At 45.7% G+C, this 22,277-nt stretch overlaps 1 protein-coding gene across 10 annotated transcripts in view; it reads left to right on the top strand.

Moving 5' to 3' along the window:
* Nucleotides 1-22,277, top strand: part of Tpd52 (tumor protein D52) — a 94,993-nt gene that overhangs the window by 57,951 nt on the left and 14,765 nt on the right. For all 10 annotated transcript variants that reach the window (XM_028890405.2, XM_037202349.1, XM_037202348.1 and 7 more), the window contains exons 2-3: nucleotides 10,318-10,433; nucleotides 17,363-17,511. In XM_028890405.2, the coding sequence (XP_028746238.1) occupies nucleotides 10,318-10,433; nucleotides 17,363-17,511 (265 nt within the window). The remainder of the gene's footprint in view (nucleotides 1-10,317; nucleotides 10,434-17,362; nucleotides 17,512-22,277) is intronic.

Below are 22,277 nucleotides of genomic sequence, written 5' to 3'. Positions count from 1 at the left end.
TTTGTCACAAATAACAACAGTAATAAACAACAACAGGCAATCACAACCATAATAAATACAAATAAAACAAAGCAAATGTTTGTTGAACAAATGAGTGAGTGGAGTTGTCACAGACTAGGACACATTCTGGGTTGTTTTACAGATGGGAGCACTGATGTAGGAAAGACGTTTGGTGTCCTCAAGTCCGTTTAACCTCGCTGGCATCAGCGCACATCTGTCACTTCTCAAGCCGTGGTTTGCTCTTTTACTCTGCTGGGGACCACCCAGGGCCTAGTACGTGCGGCCTATTTGCTGTATCTCAAAGCTGGGTCCCCAACCTCGGTTGTGTAGGTGACCACATCTTAGCGTCGCCGGTGAGGGATGGGACAGAACACGCTAATCGTCTTTTCTGGTCAAGGATTTTACTGTGAGGGCTTGTGGGTTCCTTTTCTGTGCCACTGGGACGTGAACACGGTATTCCATTTTTTGGGGGGCCCGTCGACACCATCCTGTCAAGCTGGCGCCCTTCCTTGCCCTTTCCTCTTCTGCTCTAGGAGTACTTGTGGGTGTTCTTTCCTGGACACCATTGATGTGGAATCGCTTCCTCTTAGGAATTCTCCAGGAAAAGTCAGGAAGACAACAGGTCTTTAACACCTTTGCTTCTTCTAGTGGCTTCAGAAATGATGTGTGAAAATTACCTGCCGGCTGGGCTGGGGTTGTAGCTTCTGGTGGAGTCTCGCCTGGCATGCTTAATGGCCTAGGTTCAATCCCCCGAGACTGGTAGGAAAACAATAGTAATCTTGTTCTTCATGCTTCAGCTTTGAAACTCAGAGAAGTCTAAAAAGTCAAGCTGAAATCCCTTAGCTCGGAGTGTATTTCTAATTCTGTTTCACTCTGGTTTCTCCCATATCACCCCGCTTCTCCTTTAGGGGCATGGCAATTGCTTCTCATTGGGCTTTTTATGATCCCAGAGGTCTTAAAGAGCAAACCTACCTATGGCTGACAGATTAAAGCCAGAGTAGACATGACGAGGACTCTTCCATGGAGAGGAAATTTAACGATAGCAACTCCAAGTTTCTCCACGGCTGACCTGTCTCTTCAGTGGGCGATCTCGGCTAGCAGCTTTGTGTTTGGTGTTGGGAGGGAGGATGGGGAAGGAGTGGAGATGTCCTGAAGTAGCCAGAGACTTTCTTCACCCTCCCCCTTTAAAGGTATAAGCTTCCCCTTTTAAAAATGAAAGAGTTAATGAGGTCAGTTTAATGGAGGAGGGCAGTGAGCATTTGAAAACACGACTGTGTTCTGCCTGGGGGATTCTTTCTTCATCCCCCCAGTCTGTGACGTTTGGCGAAGCCACCTCATGCCCTGAGCCCCGTGAGACACTCTCAACTGCTGTGACACCTGCTCCTCCCACTCGCCCTGCCTGGTCACCATTTCGCTTCCTCCGTAACCCTGACATCACTAATTGTGCTCCTGAGGTTCTGCCAGATGAGATGGGTCATTTCTTTAGCTTCCTTTGTTCCTGGCCACCTCCACCACAATTACCCAGTTCATTTCACCCTCAGGTTGAAGTCTTCTCAATATGAGCCAATCACAGGGAACTGGCAGCCCTTGCTTCTGCTCCTCAGAGGGCAAGCGTCTGTGTCTGTTCAGATCTTCAGGTGCCTTAGGTCAGTGATCTTCAGCCTGGGGCAGATTTGTCCCCTGTAGGCATCGGTTTGGGTTCCAGGCAGCTACTGACAGCCAGCGCCCGGAGGCTGAGATGTCACGCAGCAGCGATCCTCACCATACAAAGTCATTTGGGTTGTCCTGTTATTCCTTCTGTGATACCATGTGTGCCTCCTCAGTTAGAGTTGTTAAGTCAAAGACTGGGCCCTGAGAACCCTAACAGGCCAGGCTCAGCCACCAGCCACCAGTTCTCATCATGACAGTTAACGTGACAGATGATGGGGAGATGCAGAGAAAGGCGGTTTATTCAGTGTTGCCACATTGGGAAGAACAAATGAAGTCTGCCACCCCTCCCTCACCCCCACCACCCCCAGGGTTCTGAGCTCAGTTTTAGGTTTAAACCACAGGCAAGAGGGATGCATAACTAAGCATTCCTGGTCTGGGTATGGCCCTGGCCACCACGGTCCAGCCATTGACAAGTGTTTCTGATCTGTCCTGCAAGTTGTCAGCACTGTGTACAATCATTGTGGGAGGCAAATTCTTCTCTGGCCAGAACCAGGGTTTCGGTCTTTTCCTTTCCCCACCATGAGATTCCTGCAGCAAACCCAATTCTCTGGGGTGCAGTATTTCGGGAGTCTGATAGCCAGAGGGACACAGAAGTGTCCCTCCGTAGAAGACCTTCGTGCTTGCCAGGGTAGTCCCTTACCTGTGTGGTGCACACACTTTTGGAAATAGCGGCAGCTTTCGGGTAGAGCTAGCTCACGGTGAGCCAGACGCTGGAAGGAACATTTAGAATCACTTTTAAGAAAGACAAGCTTTGTAGGTAAAAGCTATGAAAAGAGGGCGATGAGGCAAAGGCGTAAGGCAGAGAGTGGGCAGTGAGACCGACTTGCTCCCTCCGACCCCTGTGCTTCCTGTAGATCATTTCTTCAGGAAGTGTCGCTGAGCAGCTCCAGCGTGCTAGATCCCGTGTCTCAGAGACTGCCGGCCCAAAGGAACCGGCTTCAGCACATGCTGCCGGCCGCTGCATCTTATTTCATGTCTCATGGCTTTTTTTTTTCCTAAGTCGTCCCTCCTCGAGTTTTCTTATCTCCCTATAGTGAACTGTTTAAATGAAATGATTCCAAATCTGTTGTTTTAGACAAGGCCTAACTAGCTCTGGCTGCCCTAGAACTCACTCTGTAGACCAGGTTGTCCTTGAGCTCAGATGTCCACTTGCCCAACTGCTGGGATTAACGCCATACCTGGCTGATTGTATTTCATATTGATTGATTGAGACAGGGACTTGCTGTGCATCCATTGGTGGCCCGGAACTTGCTGGGCAGACTAGACTGGCCTTGAACTTGTGGTTTTCCCACTACCGCTACCTCCCCAAGTGCATGGACTAAAGGGGTATACCACCACTCCCAACTTTGGAATTCTTTTCCAGATGTAGAACTGAATGAAAATCTTAGCTAAAGTTGTAGTCATAGTCACTGTAGGAAATCTTGAAGGGAAGCAGTCGGAATAAAGGGCAGAGATCCGTTCAGATGGGGGTCCAGGTTGGGGCAGGAAGCTGAACCCACCATACTGTCTCATGCTGAGAAACCCCATCACGCCACCACACTGGCCCATGGCTAGATTGTAGAATCTAGAATTCTATAAATTGAAAGACTTTAGAGTCAGGCTTAGGGCTGCAAGCTTGTAATGATAATACTCAGGAGGCTGAGGCAGGAGAGTCAGGAGTCTAAGCCTAGCGTGGGCTATCTTGAGTAAGACACTGTTCTTCGCTGAAATTAATGGCGTGTGTGGTGGTTGGGGGGTCATCTGTGGGGAAAGAGAGAAACCTACTCTAACCAGACCTTTAGGCGGCAACAGGCGTTTAAATAAAATATTAGCATTTGTTCCACTGTGGACACCCGAGTTCTGAGATGAAGGGATAAGGAGGTGATACCAGGGCTTACAACCCGCAAGTGGAGCCGTGTTCGGGGCTGAAGTCTGTTCTTCCTCTGTCGACAGCCTGCCTTTCCTACCTCCCAGGACCTTCATGCTCGCTTCCACGCTTCCCCGCCACGCCAGAACCACCCTGCCCCATCTCCCTCACAGGTTCACTGAAGGCCTTCAGCAAGTCTGAGGCACTTCAGATCATAATGTGGTTTTTAAAAAATTATTTTATAGGGCTGTAAAATGTTTCGACTTAAGCTGAAAATCAGTGCTTTCTTGTCACTTAAATTTTTGAAGTTATGCTTACTGAAGAATTGTTCGGTTGTGTGTGATACTGCAATACTCTGGGGCTTTTTTAAAAGAGAGTTGAGGTTTTCCTAAAATGCCCTCATGCGTCTTGTCTGACCCGACGTGCTTTTCATTTAGGAACGCTGTAGGCCTGCTCTGTGTATTCTCCCACACGATGTCTGTGCTGCGCCCGGTCCAGTTTCCGGATTACCTAGCCTCACAATTGTGTGGTGAAGCGCACGAAACGGTGTACCGTGGTGCCGTGTGGTCCCTCAGCTCCGTCCTCATTCCTGTGGTGGCTCGGCTGTCGTCCCTGCCTCCCGTGGATTGTTACCCACCGTGCAGCTTCCAGGTTCCCTCCAGCCTTGGGCGCCTCGAGCCTGCTGCTGGGGGAACTTCTCATGACACATGCACACTGGCTAGGCCTTCACTTAAGCCACACCAGGGGTCTCCTGGTGGGTATTGAAGATGGAATGATGATTTGCTTCATTAGACAATTAAGGAAGTAGCTAAACTATCAGTAACCGAGGGAGGAAGTGACCCCCCATGTCTACTCACCTGGATTCAGACCTGCCGATGCTGACTTTTCCTGCCAGAGACATGAAAGGCTCTGGAGAAAGAATTAGCCCTGGTTCTCTGTCCTGCCCTGTTCGTTGGTATCTCTCTAAGAGAAAAACTGTACTTGAGCAAGCCAGAGTGTAGAGTCAGAAAGACCATCAAGGGTAGGCTTGTCTCTGACTCTGGGTAAATTATGTAACCCCGAGGGGGCCTCAGTTTTCTAGTAGAAGTCATTATTCTCATTGGATGTTGATTTAATTTTGTTTGTTTGCTTGGATAAAAATGTTCTTAATTAAAAAAAAAAGATTCTTGTAAAAAACAGATTCTTGTTAAAGCATGGTGAGAGGACTTTACTGAGTACTTTTGGGGTAGGTATGGTGACCAGTGTTCTGGATTGTTGCAGAGACTGGGGTCAACCCCAGATACAGCATTGGCAAGTGTCCAGGGAATGTCAGGCACATTCAGGCTAGACCAGCCTCATGGGAGTCTTGCTGAAGGCTTTAGTCCAGGGAGATGAGACATCACCTGGGGTGGGGACATTGAGGGACCTGATTAGGTATGGGGAGTCTGATATTAGGGAATTAGGGATGAGGATTCAGGTTAAACTGACTTAGTAGGTTTATTTGCTTAAACTAGATTTTTTTTTTTCAAACAAGTATGTAGATAGCCTGAGAGAAGCCTTAGAGGAGGCCTGGCTAACATTTGGTCAAGCAGAGAATCTCTGTCAAGGTAAATTTCCCCTCATGGTGGCTGGCATAAAAGACTTCAGTAGGCGTTAGCCGTAATCTTGGCCTTCGTCATTTAAAATAGCTTTCCACTGGATTCTAGGGCAGAACATCACAGCGAGAGAACGAGCGTTTGTGGATTGTTTGTAATGGTCTCCCTTCTCACTTTCACGATGTGAATGTGGAAATGATGCATTTCCTCCCGAGAGAGCGCGACTCTCCTCCATACTAAATACTGTTTATGAGCATGTAGGAAACAAGATAATACCTCGAAATTCATTTATGGCAAAATGAATGTTCAGGGACGGAGGAATAAGTTGGTATGAAGGCTGCTTTTGGCCTTGACTCTGTTTCCGTTTCATAGTCTTATTTCTTGCTACCGCACTCGGTCCATGTCTTCTGCTTCCCGTTTGTCGTCAGGTCAGTGACTTGAGCGTCTCCTCTCACATCAGACTGCGTGGTTTCCGTAACCCCAGCTTGTATCACCTGTACTGGCGTGTGACTCTGGAGGCTGCTCAGCTTCTGGAAGCCTCTTTTCCTCTTCCCTAAGTGGTGACAGCAGTCCCCATGTCACAGGAGTGCAGGGTGTAAATGACGGCTTCTGGACCTCTTAGCCCAGATTTGGATGTAAAGTGCAGCCTGTGCGGAGCGGCTGTGGTTAGTAACTTTTCTGAGAGGTATGAGATGACTGCAGATTTCGCCTGTGAGTCCAGCAGCTCCCGCAGGTTGAGGATCTTAACAACCTGCACCTTTCCATCTTAATGCCAATGATTTGCTGCCCCCTTCAGGTTAGTGTGAAAAAAGCAGACTGAATCATTGCTGGTTGACTTTGCTAGATATTAATAGATAACCAGGTCACCTCACTGGTCCTGAAGCCAAGTATGGGCACTGTCTTTTTTTTCTGAGACATTTATTTTTATAGGTGACCTAATGAAATATTTGAATATCATGTTTGGAGAGATGGCTCAACGGTTAAGAGCACTGGCTACTCTTTCAGAAGTCATGAGTTCAATTCCCAACAACCACATGGCAGCTCACAACTATCTATAATGGGGTCTGGAGCCCTCTTCTGGTGTGCAGGTGTACATGTAGATAGGCACTCATACTCATAAAGGACTAATAAATAAAGTTAAAAACAACTATTTGAATATCCCTTATCTCAAATTTTGGGGCTGCATGCATTTTAGATTTTTTGTTTTTGTCCTTGTCTGGATTAGGGAATATATATGTGGACTTCACTGATTGAAAATGCTTGACTTGAAAATCCAAAACCTAAAATTCAGAAAAAATTGTAATGTTTTTTTCATATTCAGTATTCCTACCCTGTGCCAGGATCCTTTTAGGTTCGTTTTGGAATTGAAGATTCCCCCCATACACTGGCAATTTGATACTGTGTTTATCTCCTTGCCTGTTTAGACTTGCAAAATAATGTTTATTTAAAAGTATGGAAGAGCTTTTGCTGTGGAAGGCAAAGTTTAATATTTGAATTCTGTTAGTACTCTTTGATTTGAGTCCTGTGTCATCAAGAACTTAGTCCTGAGCAGGACATTACGAGCCAATCAAATGATGATTTTAGCTTTGTGTTACGCTGGCTGATGGTGGCTCACATGCTTGCTCTCCATCCTCAGTCCCGTGTTCCCTTTGTCACATGGGAGCACACACAGGTCCTGCCCCCTGGCAATATGCGGCACAGTAGCACCCCACTTCACAGTGATTTGGCTGGTGTTGAAGTGTGGGTGCCATTGCAAAAGGCAGGTACTGCCCTCGTGGCGGGGTGCCGACCAAAGGGATGGACTGTGATTCTAAAACAAGGAAGAGCAGAAAAATTTAAAACTGGAGACCAGTTTCTACTATAGAAATAGCCCTTGAACAATCCTTTCAAGATGTCGTAGAGGGGACTCATCTCTGATACTCTTCTATTGCTGTGAAGAGACATCATGACCAAGGCAACTCTTAAAAGAAAACGTTTAATTGAGGACTTGCTTACAGTTTCAGAGGCTTAGTCCATGACCAGAAATAGACAGACATGGTGCTAGAGCAGTAGTTGAGAGCTTTGCATCCTGATCTGCAGGCAGCAGGCAGAAAGACACAGATACTGTGCCTGGTGTGGGCTTTTGAAACCTGAGAACTCATCCCCAGTGACACACCTCCTCCAACAACGCCACACTTCCTAATCCTTCCCAAACAGTTCCACCAACTGGGTCCAAGCATTCAAACATATGAGCCTAGGGGGGCATTCCCATTCAAAGCACCACATTCCCCTCCTTGCCCCCACTCCCGCTGGCTTGTAACCATAACATAATATAAAATGCCTTTAGTCCAACTTCAAAAGTAGTCCCCATAGTGTGTCTCAACATGTTTAAAAGTTCATGTCTCTTCTGAGGAATGAAGGCAAACTCTTAACTCTAACCCCTGTAAAATCAACATCAAAAAGCAGATCACATACTTTGAAGACAAAATGGGACCAAATATACATTGCCATTCCAAAAGGGGACAGGGGAAGATAGTGAGGAAATCCTGGACCCAAACCCAGCAGGGCAAACTCCAGATCACACAGCTCTCTGCCTGATGTTTATTAGATGGCTCTTCCCTTCCAGCTTTGCCAACGGCAGCACACTTCTCTCTCTTGGGCTGGTGCCACACCCTGTATGTAGCTCTCCTTGGCAGGTATCCCACATCTCTGGCATCTCCAGTCTTGGGGTGTTCAAGGCCATCTAGGCTTCACCTTCAAGCTTTCCTCAATGGCTTTCTGGGCCTCCATGCCTGGACTCCCCTGCCACATGCCTGGTCTCTTTGTCTTTCCTTAACCTACAGAAGCAATTACTCAGTGAGCTTTTCCACCCCTTGATTGTATCAAGTATTGCCTCTGCTTCCGAGGATATACTCGAATTCTGCTTGTCAGTCCGAAGTGTAGTTTCTGAACAGGCTTGTTTGTATTACTTTTGCTCCTTTAATAATTCTTTAACATCTTGTGCGTGGGCCACTGTTTGGTACTGCCTTGCTAATGATTATTGTAATTATTAATTACCTTTAAAAGTTAGTACACAATAGACCCCGTGTCAAGTGCCTCTGTCATGTGCATACAGCTACCCATGGATCGCGTTGCTGCTTCTGCTTTTCTTACGTGTATTGTGGTACTGGCTACCTGCTCAGCAGCGTGAGTCTCTTTTTCCTGCCCGCCCGCCCATGTGCCCTTCATCTGCTGTCTGGCATCATGCTGGGAGGGGCATCTCCTTGCTGATTCAGTTGCACCATGTCAGGATGAGGGCCATGGCGCTGACTTACAGGAAGAGGAGCAGCCTTCCCTGTCCTCAGTGCATCAGAACCCGTGACCTGGGAATGCTGGGAATGGGTGGGTAGACTGCGGCTAGGGTGAGTCACAGGTGCACAGTTTAAGAGGGTGCCAGAAAACTCAGTAATCAAATCATATGTCAATGCAACAGTTTGAAAAGGTCAAAATCAATGCAAACAAAACTACGATAACAGAGGATCAAGAAGTTGAATGAGGCAAGGTCAGCGGCTGAATTACCCATGCAGAGCTGCTCTGGGGCCTGAGACAAGAGGCAGTCGGCACTGCTCATCCTTTCTGTGTGAAAGCTTGCCGTTCGGGGCCGAGTGTGGTGGTGGCTCATGCCTTTAGTCTTCGTACTCTGGAGGCAGAGGCAGAGGCTCTTTGAGACCACCCTGGTTTACATAGTGAGTTCCAGGACAGCCAGGACTACATAGAAACCTTGTCTCAAAAAAATAAAAAAAAATAAAAAAATAAAAAAATTTAAATTCACTTTGATTTTAAAAATTAGATTAAAATATGTTTGGTTTTTTTGTTGCTATGAGAAAATGCCTGAGAAAAGCAGCCTGAGAAGAGAAGGCTTATTTTAGCTTACTAGTTGAGAGGATACACTTTGGGCTTGGTGTTAGGGGTGTGAGGTGGCGGGTCATACAGTATCCATGGTCAGGAAGTCTGGCAGACAGAGCCAGGCTCTAGGACCCCGGGACCTGCCCTGCTGACACCCTTCCTTTGTTCAGGCTCCATCTCCTAAAAGCTCCACAACCTTTCAAAAACAGAGCCATCAGGTAGAGGCCAATGGCTCAAACCAAAAGCAGGCTCATTTGGGGGATATTTGACATGCAAACCTTAATCTAATACAATCGCAGTCTTTGGTTTGGTGGCTTTCTTGATTTTCTACCCCATGCTTTATCTGAGCTGGCCTTTAGATGGGGCATGGGCAGGAAACCGTGAGAGCTGAAGACGGTTACCACACTGGCCACTCTCTAGAAATGTGGTCTTCTTAATTGGGCCTCTGTTTCGGGGAAGGAGAGCAGTGGGTTTGGAGGTCTCCATGTTATTGCTAGGCATGTCTCTACATGGAAACATAGAGCTGTTGTCCTTGAGACTGTAGAGCCCAGGCTGGCTTGGAACTCAGTCCTGTGTCAGCCTCTTGAGTGCTGGGATGGCAGGCCTGTACTGCCCTACCCCGTGACACTGGGTGTTGAAGCTCATCTCAGTGAGGTGTGCAGTTTTTAAAAAAAGCTGCTGTGAGTTTTCTACCGTGGTTGCCACTTGGGAGGAGGCAGAATCAACCTCCATTAGGGAATTTGACTTGCTCCTTTATGGGGATTGTCTGTACAGGGTGCTGATGAGCACACAGTCTTCTCCTGTGGGCTGGTATGCAGGGCTTAAAATCTTCCATCTATTCTCTGCTGATTTCTTTGTGCAGTATTTTAAAGATGGATGTTTTGTTGAGACAAGATCTCCTGTAGCCCAGGCTAGGCTTAAAATTGATCTTAGCTAAAGATGGCCTTGGCTAGTGATTGTCCTGTCTTCTCCTGAGTGCTGGGATTATAGGCATGCCTTGTGTTTCATGTAAAGGCAGACCATGGTGGGACCCCATTCTTCTGCTCTGTCATAATTATTCTGAGACCGAGACTGAGAGTGAGTGGAAGCTGAGAGACCGGCATGTTTCTCAGTAAACGTTTTGGCATTCTAAGTCGGTGGTTTTTATTGGCTATCCCGGATTTTTCTTTCATCTTTCCCCAGGATCGATCACTTCAGTATGCAGAAAGAAGGCGTATGGCTGTGACCTCAGCGACTTTGTTCTGGCTGGGACAGTGGAGCAGCTGTAGGGGGATTTAGCCTAGCTCCACATTTGACATGATTCTTTTTTCCCTTAACCCCAAGGTCTGCTGAAGACAGAGCCAGTGGCCGAGGAAGGAGAGGATGCAGTCAACATGCTCAGTGCCCCGGAGAACCTGTCAGAGGAGGAGCAAGAAGAGCTGAGACGGGAACTTGCTAAGGTGAGGCTCATTCTTTCTGGCCTTGTGGGCCTTGTTCCCAAAGCTCCTGGTAAGAGGCTCAGGAGAAAGGAAGCACCGTGAGCTTGCATAGTCTGGGGTCTCGCTAGGGCAGAGGAGAGAAAGAGGGACTCCTGTTGCTTTCCAGGTGGATCTGGGAGTCGGGTGCAGCAGGAAGTGGGGAGCGGAAGCACGCGCTGGCTAGCCTCATCCTCGCCTCTCCCGTGTTATGATGTAGGCCAGTTTCCTCCCTCCTCCCCTTCTTCTCTGCTGCAGGCATCAGCCTGACTTCCAAACAGATTCCCAGCTCCCTCTTTCCATAGCTTCCTTCTGTAAAACTCATTTTTTGTTGTTGTGTTGCGTTTTGTCAAGACAGGGTCTCTCTGTGTAGCCCTAGCTATCCTGGAACTCGCTCTGTAGACTGGGCTGGCCTGGAACACACAGAGATCCTCCTGCCTCTGCCTCCCAGGTGCTGGGATCGAAGGTGTGCGCCACCACTGCCCGGCCTATAAGGTTCTTAAAATGGTCTGTTTCACAGTACACAGTTCAGTGTCATTTAGCACACTCAGTGCCTTGCAACCGTCACGCCTTTCAAGTTCTGAAGATTTTTTTTCCTGTCCCAAGGAGCCCCTTGTACTCACCAGGAGCCACCCAGCCCCCATCTCTCAGCTGTTTTTTCCTCTGTGGATTTAACTATTTTCTGGATGGTCCACATACAACATGTGGCCTGTGTGTCTTGGCTTCCATTAGCCAGTGCACTCAGTAGCACGCTCTTGGGGCTCATTCCTTTGTGTCCTCTGTCAGTAATTTGTTCCCTTTTTATGACTACTAACAGTCCACTGTAGTTATCTACCATATTGTGTCTTGTTTTTCATATGCCCAGTTGTATTACTGACAACTGTGGAGAGTGAACCAGCAACATATATGTACAAATGATCTTTTTGAATTCAGTTGTTTTATATATATGCTTAGCAGTAAGATTTTTCACCATATAGTGATTCTACATTGAATTAAAATTTTTATATACATTTATTTGTGTGTTTGTGTGTATGAGAGAGAGAGTGTGTGTGTTTGTGTGTGTGTGTGTGAGAGAGAGAGAGAGAGAAAGAAAGTGAGTGTGTGTGTGTGAGAGTGTGTGTGTGTGAGAGAGAGTGTATGTGTGTGTGTGTGTGTGTGTGTGTGTGTGTGTGAGAGAGAGAGAGAGAGAGAGAGAGAGAGAGTGTGTGTGTGTGTGTGTGTGTGTGTTCATGGGCACACACATGGAGGTCAGAGGACAACTTGCAGGAGTAAGTTTTCTCCTTCCACCAAACGGGTTGCAGGGATGGTGCACAGGCTTGCTGGTGAGCCCACGTTTTAACATTTTAAGGGAGTCACTGAACTGTTTCCCACAGCAGTGACATTATTTTACATCCTCATCCTGATTTCTTCCCATTCTTAGTAAAAGATGCTCCTCCCATCCTTTTGATTAAAGCTGTATGTGTCAGTGGGTGAGAAACGAGATCCCATGTGGATGTGATTTGGATTCCTCTAAGGACTGGTGATATTGAGCCTCTTGTCATGAGCTTAGGGGCCATTTGTATATCTTTGGGGAGAATAAGTACTCATTAAGTCCTTTGCTCATGTAAGAAATGATTTTTCAAATATAAGAATTATATATATTTTGCATTCTTATCAGATTTGTGGTTTCCAAGCATTTTCTCTTATTCCATAACTTACCTTTTCACTTGCTTGCATTTAAAAGAATAATAGGAATTCAACTTGGAAGACATTTCTTAAGTCGTTGTAGAAATTTCAGTTGAGATTTGTGTGGGTTGGGAGGAAGCAGGTCCACATGTATGCACATGGAGGCCGAGGACACCTTCTCATGTCATCCATCAAGCACCATCCACTGTTTTAAATTTGTTTTTGACACAGGGTTTCTCTGTGGCCTGCAACTTGCAAGCCCTGGCATTTTCTGTCTCTGCCTCCACTACAGTGGGATGACAAGTGTATGCCCCCACACTTGTAAACAGAACCAAAACCAAAACCGTGTGTTCCAGGGATCCTCATGTTTACTCAGCAGGCGCTTTACCAAGCTGTCTCCTCAGCCCAGAATGGAAACATTCATTTACGTATTATCAAATTCACCCTTTAAAGTGGTTTGTTTATATTCCCAGGGTTGTACAACCATCAATCACCATGTGCACTAGAACATTTTCATTCACTCAGAAAGAAACTCCTATTGGCAGTCACTTCCGCCCCCTGCCCCTTCCCCTAGCAACTGCTAGTCTAGTTCCTGTCTATAGATCACCTGCACTGGGCATTTCATGTGGATGGCGTTCTCGTCTGTGTTATGTCATGGGACACTGTTCCTCGGGAGATGTAAACAGACATCTTCTCATCTCAGAGAGGAAACCAACAACAGACCAAAGTATGGACACCACCAAAGCCCAACTCAGTGAACCAATGAGTTCCATCGCAGTTATAAAAGAATATGAATGTGCTGGATGGTGGTGGCTCATGCCTTTAATCCCAACACTCCAGAGGCAGGCATATCTCTGAGTTCGAGGCTAGCCTGGTCTCTAAATCGAGTTCCAGGACAGCCAGGGCTATTACACACAAAGAAACCCTGTCTTAAAAAACCAAAGAGGAGAAGGAGGAGGAAGAGGAAGAGAAGAAGGAGGAGAAGGAGAAGGAGGGGGAGGAGGAGAAGGAAGAGGAAGAGAAAGAAGAGGAAGAAGATGATTGAGAGGTTACTTCCAAGAGCAGAAATGACTCACAGACAGCTGCATCACCAGAGCCCGCCCTAGCATGAGTGACAGCTTATGAAAGCTGGGAATCCGAAACATACTGCATAGCCTGTGAACAGGTCAACAGGCCAGAGTGTCTTTTCTGGGTAGCTCAGTTGGCCTGAGCCTCTGAGTTCTGCTGGACTCTCTGCTTCTTCTAGGAGGTCTAGCTGTTCTGTTTTGTGTGTCTGTGTCCCTCCTACCCCCCATCTTGGCTGGTCTGAGCATCTTCTAGGCAATTCAGTTGATTCAAATTCTCTAGGCAGCTGGGCTTGTCTGAGCAACTAGCAGTGGTCTTCACTGCTTTTATGCTTGGGGAGAGAGGGGCCTAGGGAATCTGGTCAGTTTCAGGGACTTCCTGAAGCTGTTTTGAGTTGCTTACTTTGTACATTCAGGGGGCTTCCCTGCAGGGTACAAAGCTTTACCTCTTCTTAGGACTTCCTCCCTCTTAAACATCCTGTATTTTAAGGAGTTTCCCTTCTAAGATGGAAGGTTTTAGTCTAGGAGGGAACTGCTACTGTACTAAGCCATCTTTTGTGCCATTGCTGCTTTGACTTGCTGTGATGTGCTCAAGCTTCCTCCCTACTGTGGCGTGGAGCAGTACTTCTTAGAGCTGCGTGATGTTTCATCAGATGGCCCCATTTGCCCATTTGTCAGTTGATGGACATTTAGGTGAGTTCCCTTTGAAACTGGTGTGAACAGGCCTCCTGTGAGCACGTGTGTGCACATTTGTCTGGGGACGCAGATGTTCATTGTCTTAAATTCCTGTCAGAGGAATCGACCACAGCTGTGTGTTTGTACTTGTGAGGACCTGCCATGCCGCAGGCAGCCCGGGAGGAGTTGTGTCTCCAGGTCCTGGCAGCTGCTTAGTATCTACTTTTTATAGCACCCCTGAAGTGGGTGTGGGGTGCTTCTGTGTTGACACTTCCTCAATTACTAACGGATGATGCTGAGCACTCTTCAATTGCCTCTTGTCATTTTTATATCTACTTGTGAGAATTGTCTCATTCCTTTTCCCACTTAAAAATCCCACCATTGCCTTCTTATGGCTGTGTTGTAAGTTTCTTCGTGTGTTTGGGATACCACAGATAGAGTTAACATAGACTTAGAAGATATTCCCCTGGTCAGTTGGTTTGTTTTTATCTCACGGTAATAAACGCTGAAGCACGGCAGATTTTGAGGTGGGTTTGAGATAGGGTCTCTTGTAGCCCAGGCTGGCTTGAACTCATAGCCAAGGATGTCCTCAACCTCCTGATGCTCCTGCTATCACCGATCATGTGGGCCTCTGTGCCAGATTAGAGTTCAGTTTTTAATTTTGATACGCTCTGCTCCCGCCCCCTCGCTTGCTTGTACTGTATGTGTTACATCTTAAAAAAAAAAGTAATCTAAGGTTTGAAGATTTGCCCCCGTGTTTTGCTCTCAGAATTTTACGAGTTAGCAGTGATATACAGCTCCGTGATCCAGTGAGTTACTTTGTGTGTGTGAACTGAGTTAAGGGCTTCCCTTTATTCTTTTGCATATGGAAACCAGTTACCTGAGTCACATTTGTTGGGGCAAAAATCGCTGTTCACATTCTTTCTCCACCGAGCTCTCTTGACACATTTGTCAAAAAGTTTATTTCTGACTCTTCATTCTGTCCTATGGGCTCAAGTGTTTTTAATTCTTTCCGCCGAGTACCCCGGCCTCCATTCCTGGTCCCTCAGCGTTTTCATGCATGCTTTCTTTCCAACAGTTGTGTTCTCTGCACGCTCAGGTCAGGCTCCCCTCCCCTCCTCACCCCAGGGAAAGAAGGGGCTGTGGCTGCCAGGTGTGCTTTTAGCATACACTGACTACCAGAAGCCAGGGCTGAGACGCTGGGCTGGCCTTGTTGGCACAGTGGCTGGCCTTCCCGTGAAGCTTTGGGGTTGGGGTAAAGACAGAGGCATTCGCTCCTGGTGACGAAGTGCTGTCTGAAAACCTGGAGGAAGCCCCGGCTCCCCCATCACTAATAACTGGGTGAATTGTACAGCTTCCTGATTTTGGACTCTGTTCTTTCTTCCTCTGTTGCCCCTTTCTTCTCATAGTCCACCTTTTCAGTGTGTATCTGAGCAATCTAAGCAATCAGGTCTGGAGTTTGAACCCTGTGAGCACAGAGGCGCATGCATTTATTTTGGACTCACTTGCCAATTAATGCCATGTCATGCTGTGCTGGTCTAGTTCCCTCCCTCCTCTCCTCCCCTCCCTCCCTCCCTCCCCTCCTCCCCTCCCTCCCTCCCTTCCCTTCCCTCCCTTCCCTCCCTCCGTCCCATCTCCTCTTGTGAGATTCTGTTTATCCTTCTCTCCATTGATGAACAGCTTATCACCTTCTGTTCTGAAGATGTACTTGCCTGTTGAAACTGACTCAGCAAAGCTGTTTGTTGTTTTCCAAGAGCCTCTTGGCTTTGGGATCATTGACTTGTGCTGTAGGGGCTGAGGATGCAGCTGGGCAGCAAGCTAAGGAAAGCATTTGTACAGGGTCCAATGAATAGATCTTAGGGACCTGATCTTTCTTTCTTTCTTTCTTTCTTTCTTTCTTTCTTTCTTTCTTTCTTTCTTTCTTTCTTTCTTTCTTTCTTTCTTTCTTTCTTTCTTTCTTTCTTTCTTTCCTTCCTTCCTTCCTTCCTTCCTTCCTTCCTTCCTTCCTTCCTTCCTTCCTTCCTTCCTTCCTTCCTATCTATCTATCTATCTATCTATCTATCTATCTATCTATCTATCTATCTATTTTACATCCCAGTTGCAGTTTCCCCTCCCTCCTTCTCCCCACCCACCTCCCTTCCCACCCCCCAGTCCACTCCTCTGTTTCTGTTCAGGAAAGGGCAGGTCTCCCATGAGTATCAACAAAACATGGCATGTCAAGTTGCAGTAAGACTAAGCACCTCCCCATGTATTAAGGCTGGGCAGAGTGACCCAGTATGAGGAGTAGGGTCCCAAAAGACTGTAAACGTGATGGAGACAGCCCCTATCTCCACTGTAGGAGTCTCACAAGAGGACCAATCTTCACATCTGTCACATATATATATGCAGAGTGCCTAGGTCAGTCCCATGCAAGCTCCGGGTTGTCATGGAACCCGATTTTCATTTTTCCGTCTCCACATGGTGTCTGTCCCACACCGTGACGCCGCCCTTTTCTGTCTGGTGTAGCTTTCTCTTCTACTTTTCGTTTTGGCTTCTACCACTTCTCACAGTCTCACTTATACCTAGACGCGTCTGTCTCCAAATCTTAGCAGTTTCTTCCTCCATTATCTCATTCCTTCAGACAGGCCCCCGGAAGGGAGTCCGGTAAGACTAGCTCCTCTTTCATATCAGGCACGTCACTAGCTCTTGGCCATGGTATGCTGTGGCTGTTCTGGGGTTGGGGGTTCACATAGTGCAGGGCTCTCTAGGGGACGTTGCTTAATTCATACCACTGTGGCTTTGGCAGATCCACTATGAAGTCTTGTGAAATACCCAAGAAGGTTGGTTTGTATGTATGTATGTATGTATGTATGTATGTATGTTTCAGTAGGGGATGGAGGTTGCTTGATGTAGTACACAAACAACAGCTTATGTGGGCAATCGGGAGAAGTGTCTGGTTAGGAAAGAGGTCAGTACAGTGGGTGTTAGATGACTTGAGCATAACCTATGTGAAGGTCAAGGCCCCAAGGCTTCTGAGATAACATAGAGAGTAGCTCTGCAGGAGAAAGCATTGTGTGCCTTGCTTACTAAACCATATCGTTTGTAAAGAGACAGATAAATTAATCAAAAAATTAAGCATAGCCAGGCGTGGTGGTACATTTAACACTAGCACTTGAGAGTTAGGAGCAGGTGGATACCTGTGAATTTGCTTTGTTTTTTTGAGACAGGATTTCTGTGTGTAGTCCTGGCTATCCTGGAACTAGCTGTGTAGACTAGACTGGCCTGGATCTCAGAGATTTGCCTGCCTTTGCCTCCTAAGTGCAGGGATTAAAGGGGTGTGCCACTACCACCTGGCAAGATCTCTCTGAATTTGAGGCCAACCTGGTCTACATAGAGAGTTCCAGCCAGCCAAGGATGCATAGTGAGGGTCCCCGAAGTGACGGTAGCGTGTGAGCATGGTTTGCTTTGATGTCCTTAATGACTTACAGATCAGCCTGTGCTGGTTCTTCTCCTCAACCCTGTTCCTCGTAGGTGGAAGAAGAAATCCAGACTCTGTCTCAAGTGTTGGCAGCAAAGGAGAGACATCTTGCAGACATCAAGCGGAAACTTGGGATCAGCTCGCTTCAGGAACTTAAGCAGAATATCGCCAAAGGGTGGCAAGACGTGACCGCGACCTCTGCGTATGTTCCCTTGATTGCACACATTTCTAGACAATGTGAAGGATGCCTTTGCACCTTTTCTTTGGGGAGAGGAGGAGAAGGGGAGTGAGGGCATTTCTACTGCTTTTCTGTGGACCACACAGCCTTTTCATCTAGTTCTTCAGAGTACCCAACTCTTTTCTAATTTTGGTTTTCCTGAACATTCTGAGGTATAGAGAGCAAAACAATCTCATGTACAGTCTGAGGGAACCATATTCAAGTTCCAGAACTGTTGGGTAGCAGTCCTCCTTTCCTGTGTGTGGTTTTTTTTTTCCTCCCAAGGTTTTAGCTCCTCACAGTCAGAAAATATTAAATGGAAAATTCTAGACATAAAGCTCAAAAGTTTTAAATTGTGTGCTGTTCTGTGTAACATGACTAAGTCTTTTGCCGTCCTGTTTTGTACAGCTTGGGACGTGATTCACCCTTTCTCCATTGTGTCCACCACCTGACCTTTACTTGCTTAGTGGTCATTTCAGAGGAGATGTGGTGTAGATAGGGTTCGGTGTAAGCTGCGATTGTTGACATCCTGGTGATCTTGGAACACACTGCCATCAGCTTAGGGAGGGACTAGTCCATATTAGCTTTGCCAGAGTGTACACAGTGATATTTAGTTCTCAGAATAACCTAGTAGATTAGGTGATGAGATAATCCCAAATAAGGAACAGGCTCAGATGAGTGACCTTTGAAGGTTACAAATCTCTCAAAGTGGTGGAATCAGGATTTGAACTCAGGTCTGGCCATCTGTAGAGCTGGTTATTTTTTTTTTTTTACCTTGCTTTAATAGCCTAAGATTCTTCCATCACAGTCTCTCATATATATTAATAACAGAGGTCAGTCCCTTAGTTTTTTTTTTGGTTTTCTGATCATACACATTGTTACAGCATTATTACCTTTCATTCCTGGCATGGCAGGAACAGGCTTCTAGCAATAGATCTGCCTTTTGTGTTTGATTTTAGTTGTGAGTTGACAAGATTAGGAGCCACTGACAGCAGTAGCAGTGAGGCCATCTATACCTCACTTGACAGTATTTGAGGGGACCCTGTATAGCTAGAGTTTTCCTGCCTGGCCCACAGTCAGGACAAATCTTTGTCACCCGCCAGTCCCACAGCCGCTCAGACCCAACCAAGTAAACACAGAGACTTATATTGCATACAAACTGTATGGTTGTGGCAGGCTTCTTGCTAACTGTTCTTACAGCTCAAATTAATCCATTTCCATAAATCTATACCTTGCCACATGGCTGGTGGCTTACCGGCGTCTTTACATGCTGCTTGTTTGGGTGGTGGCTGCAGTGTCTCCCCTCCTTCTTCCTGTTTCCCCAATTCTCCTCTCTCTTTGTCCCGCCTATACTTCCTTCCTGGTCACTGGCCATCAGTGTTTATTTATATAGAGTGATAACCACAGCACTTCCCCTTTTCTTCTTTTTTAAAAAGGAAGGTTTTAATTTTAACATAGTAAAATTACATATAACAAAACAATTAACGAGCAAGAATTACAGTTGCAATATTAAAGAAGATGTCCTATCTATCTTATATTTTGTGAGTTTAAGGTTTTATATCTAACTTATCTTTTATCATAACTGAGGAAATTACAACTATCTAGTTTTCAGCCACATCAAAGACCTGAGAAGGAACATAATGGTACCTGAGAAATGGTAGATAGATGCAAGCAACTTTCGGGAATCTTGCAAGAGTAGACCAAGACAGCTGGCAGCCTGGACAGTCACCTAATGTTTCTCAGTATTGTTGGTGCATTCAAATTGGCTACAGGCCTAGAGTATCTGACAGACCATTTTCAGAAGCAGGATTTCTGAAAGACCATCTTACCCTGTCTTGGCAGAGTACAGTGGTCGCTTTCCTTGTGTCCCTCTTGTCCAGAAAGGACAGCATTGCATTTATATTGTCAGCCGTCAAGGCAAGGGCAGTTCTTTGCCCAGTAGGCCATTTGTGTCAAGAAGACAAACTTCCAAATGGAAATGTCTTAGAAGCCCAACATTCTCTCGGGATCAGTTGGTGCAGCCAGGAGCAATTGTGTCTCCCTTCAACAGAATTTTAAGTTATTTAAATGCCATATTCTCTAGGTCTATGAAGTGTTTGAAGATTACCTATCTATCTGAAATATATCTATGTATACCTAGAAGACTTAACTAACATGGCTACAAATATGATTATCATAGATGACTAATTATTAATCTATTTTTAATTATCCATTACAATTTTAAATGAGTTAAACATAATACCTCAAACAAGAATAGAAATATATATATACACAGTATAACAAAATTAACTTCAAGTTTGTATCAATAAACTAAAATTTATACCAATGTAAAACATTTTAAACAAGTTGTTCTTTAAAAGTAGGTTCATTAATCTACCCTTTTATCTTATCATCTCTATATCCTCCTATATATCTATATCATATCCCCTTTTCTTTTTTAGAAAAAGATCACATTTATAATCAACCTGTTTTAAATAAAAATATTGTTTTTTTTCTGTCCTACACCAGAGGGCTCTTCTAATTTGGGACACAAGAATCTCTTAACCATTTTTTTTTTTAAGCAATATGTCTGGGTTTAGAGGGGGAGTCTCAGTCGGTAGAGCATGGGACTCTTAATCCCAGGGTCGTGGGTTCCTGCCCCACATTGGGTGCCATTTGTAGCTAGAGTTTTCCTGCCTTGCCCACAGTCAGGACAAATCTCTGTCACCCGCCAGTCCCACAGCCGCTCAGACCCAACCAAGTAAACACAGAGACTTATATTGCATATAAACTGTATGGCCATGGCAGGCTTCTTGCTAACTGTTCTTTTATCTTAAATTAACCCATTTTTATAAATTTATACCTTGCCACGTGGCTGGTGGCTTACCGGCGTCTTTACATGCTGCTTGTTTGGGTGGTGGCTGCAGTGTCTCCCCTCCTTCCTGTTTCCCCAATTCTCCTCTCTCCTTGTCCCGCCTATACTTCCTGCCTGGTCACTGGCCATCAGTGTTTTATTTATATAGAGTGGTATCCACAGCAACCCTGACTAGTCCTTCTCCTATTCCCTCCCTGTACTGGGAACTGAACCTGTGGCCTTGCTCATTTGGGCAACACTCTACCACTGAGCTACGTCCCTAGCCCAGTACCCATTCTTTTGTTTAATTTTCTTCCCATATTAGTTGGCAGAGAAAAACATGTAAGGAACTAATCTTTGACTATACTAATCATAAACCATATTAATTTCTGCAGTGGGGAAGCTTGACCCTTTTGATTCCATGTTTTCGTTTGGTTGATAGCTACAAAGAGGAGTGATCTTTTCTATTTTTATGTTATAGTAAATATCTTACTGTCTTAGGGTTCCTATTGCTGTGAATAGACACCACGACCATGGCAACTCAATTTATAAAGGAAAACATTTAATTGGGTGGCTTATAGTTTTAGAGATTCAGTCCATTATCATCATGGTGGTATGTGGGCAGATGTGGTTCTACATCTTGCAGGCAACAAGAAGTGAACTGAGACACTGGGTGTGGCCTGAGCATATATGAGACCTCAAAGCCTGCCTCAGCAGCGACACACTCCAACAAAGCCACACCTCCTAATCATGCCTTTTGGGGGCCATTTTCTTTCAAACCACTACACACACTGTAATCATTTTGTGTATGGTATCTTGTCTATACTTTGAAAGTCAGGCAAGTTCTTATGTGGTAGTTCCAGCAAACTAAAAAAAAAATTTTTGTATGCCCATTAAATTGATTTGGATAGTACAATTTACATGAACTATGCCTTTTGCTTCTGACCCTTTATGTTAGATAACGATGTAAAAGACACTTGAGGAATTTCATTTTCATTTTGCTTTGTTTGGCTGATGTAGAGAAGGGCGAGGTTTCAAGTCTGGCTCATTTTCAGTTTTGCTCTATGATTGGTTTTAGCCTGTTGATCCTAAAACACAGCTCTCATCTAGAGGGAGGGAAATAAACGATAGTTTATTCTTGACCCATATGTGACTGTGGCCTGCCAACAGAGATTCACGTTGCTTTGAAAGATATGTTCTACTATAGACATGATCACACAAAATTTCACTGGTTCCAGAATAAATCAATCCAGGCATTGACTAAGGCCACCAGGGAACCCACAAGTAGGCAGAGTTCAGATGCTATTAGGGAGCAGTCTTAGTTTTTGGATTGTTACCAGCTCATGATCTGCTGAGAATACATTTTTTTAAATGGTACTATAGCCATGACAGAGAGAAATTGCTTTCAAAGAAAGGAAAAATACCTCAAGATAATTTGGCTCTAGCCTGCAACATTTTCTGTCTATAGTCACAAAGTTTAGTCTTTTTTGCCTTATAGAATCTTGGGGTGTCTGTGTGCACAAGGGTAGAGGTCAGAGGGCAGCTTCAGTGTTGTTTCTCAGGTGCCAGCCTTCTTTTTTTTTTTTTTTTAGGCAGGGTCTCTCACTCTCCCGGAACTCATTCAGGAGACTGGACTGGTTGGCCAGTGAACCCCAGGGACCTTTTGTCTGCCCCTTTACTACTTGGATTACAGGCTAGAACAATCATGCCCAGCTTCTCTTACATGGGTTCTGTGGCTCAAACTTAGGTCCTTGGGCTTAGAAGGCAAGCACTTTATTGTCTGAGTTGCCTGCCTAGGCTCTGGCCCTGTAGAGCTTTTAACACATGCGCAGGTTTTTAGGGGGAGGGGACACTTGAGTTTGCAAGTCCTACCCTAACTGCTTGGGCCCTTCCTTTCTAGGCCTCTGTCCGGGGCACT

Source organism: Peromyscus leucopus, chromosome 2 (genome assembly GCF_004664715.2).
Source record: "Peromyscus leucopus breed LL Stock chromosome 2, UCI_PerLeu_2.1, whole genome shotgun sequence".
NCBI classification, from domain to species: Eukaryota; Metazoa; Chordata; class Mammalia; order Rodentia; family Cricetidae; genus Peromyscus; species Peromyscus leucopus.
The sequence above is the reverse complement of the archived record's forward strand: the minus strand, read 5'-3'. Positions and strand labels throughout refer to the sequence as shown.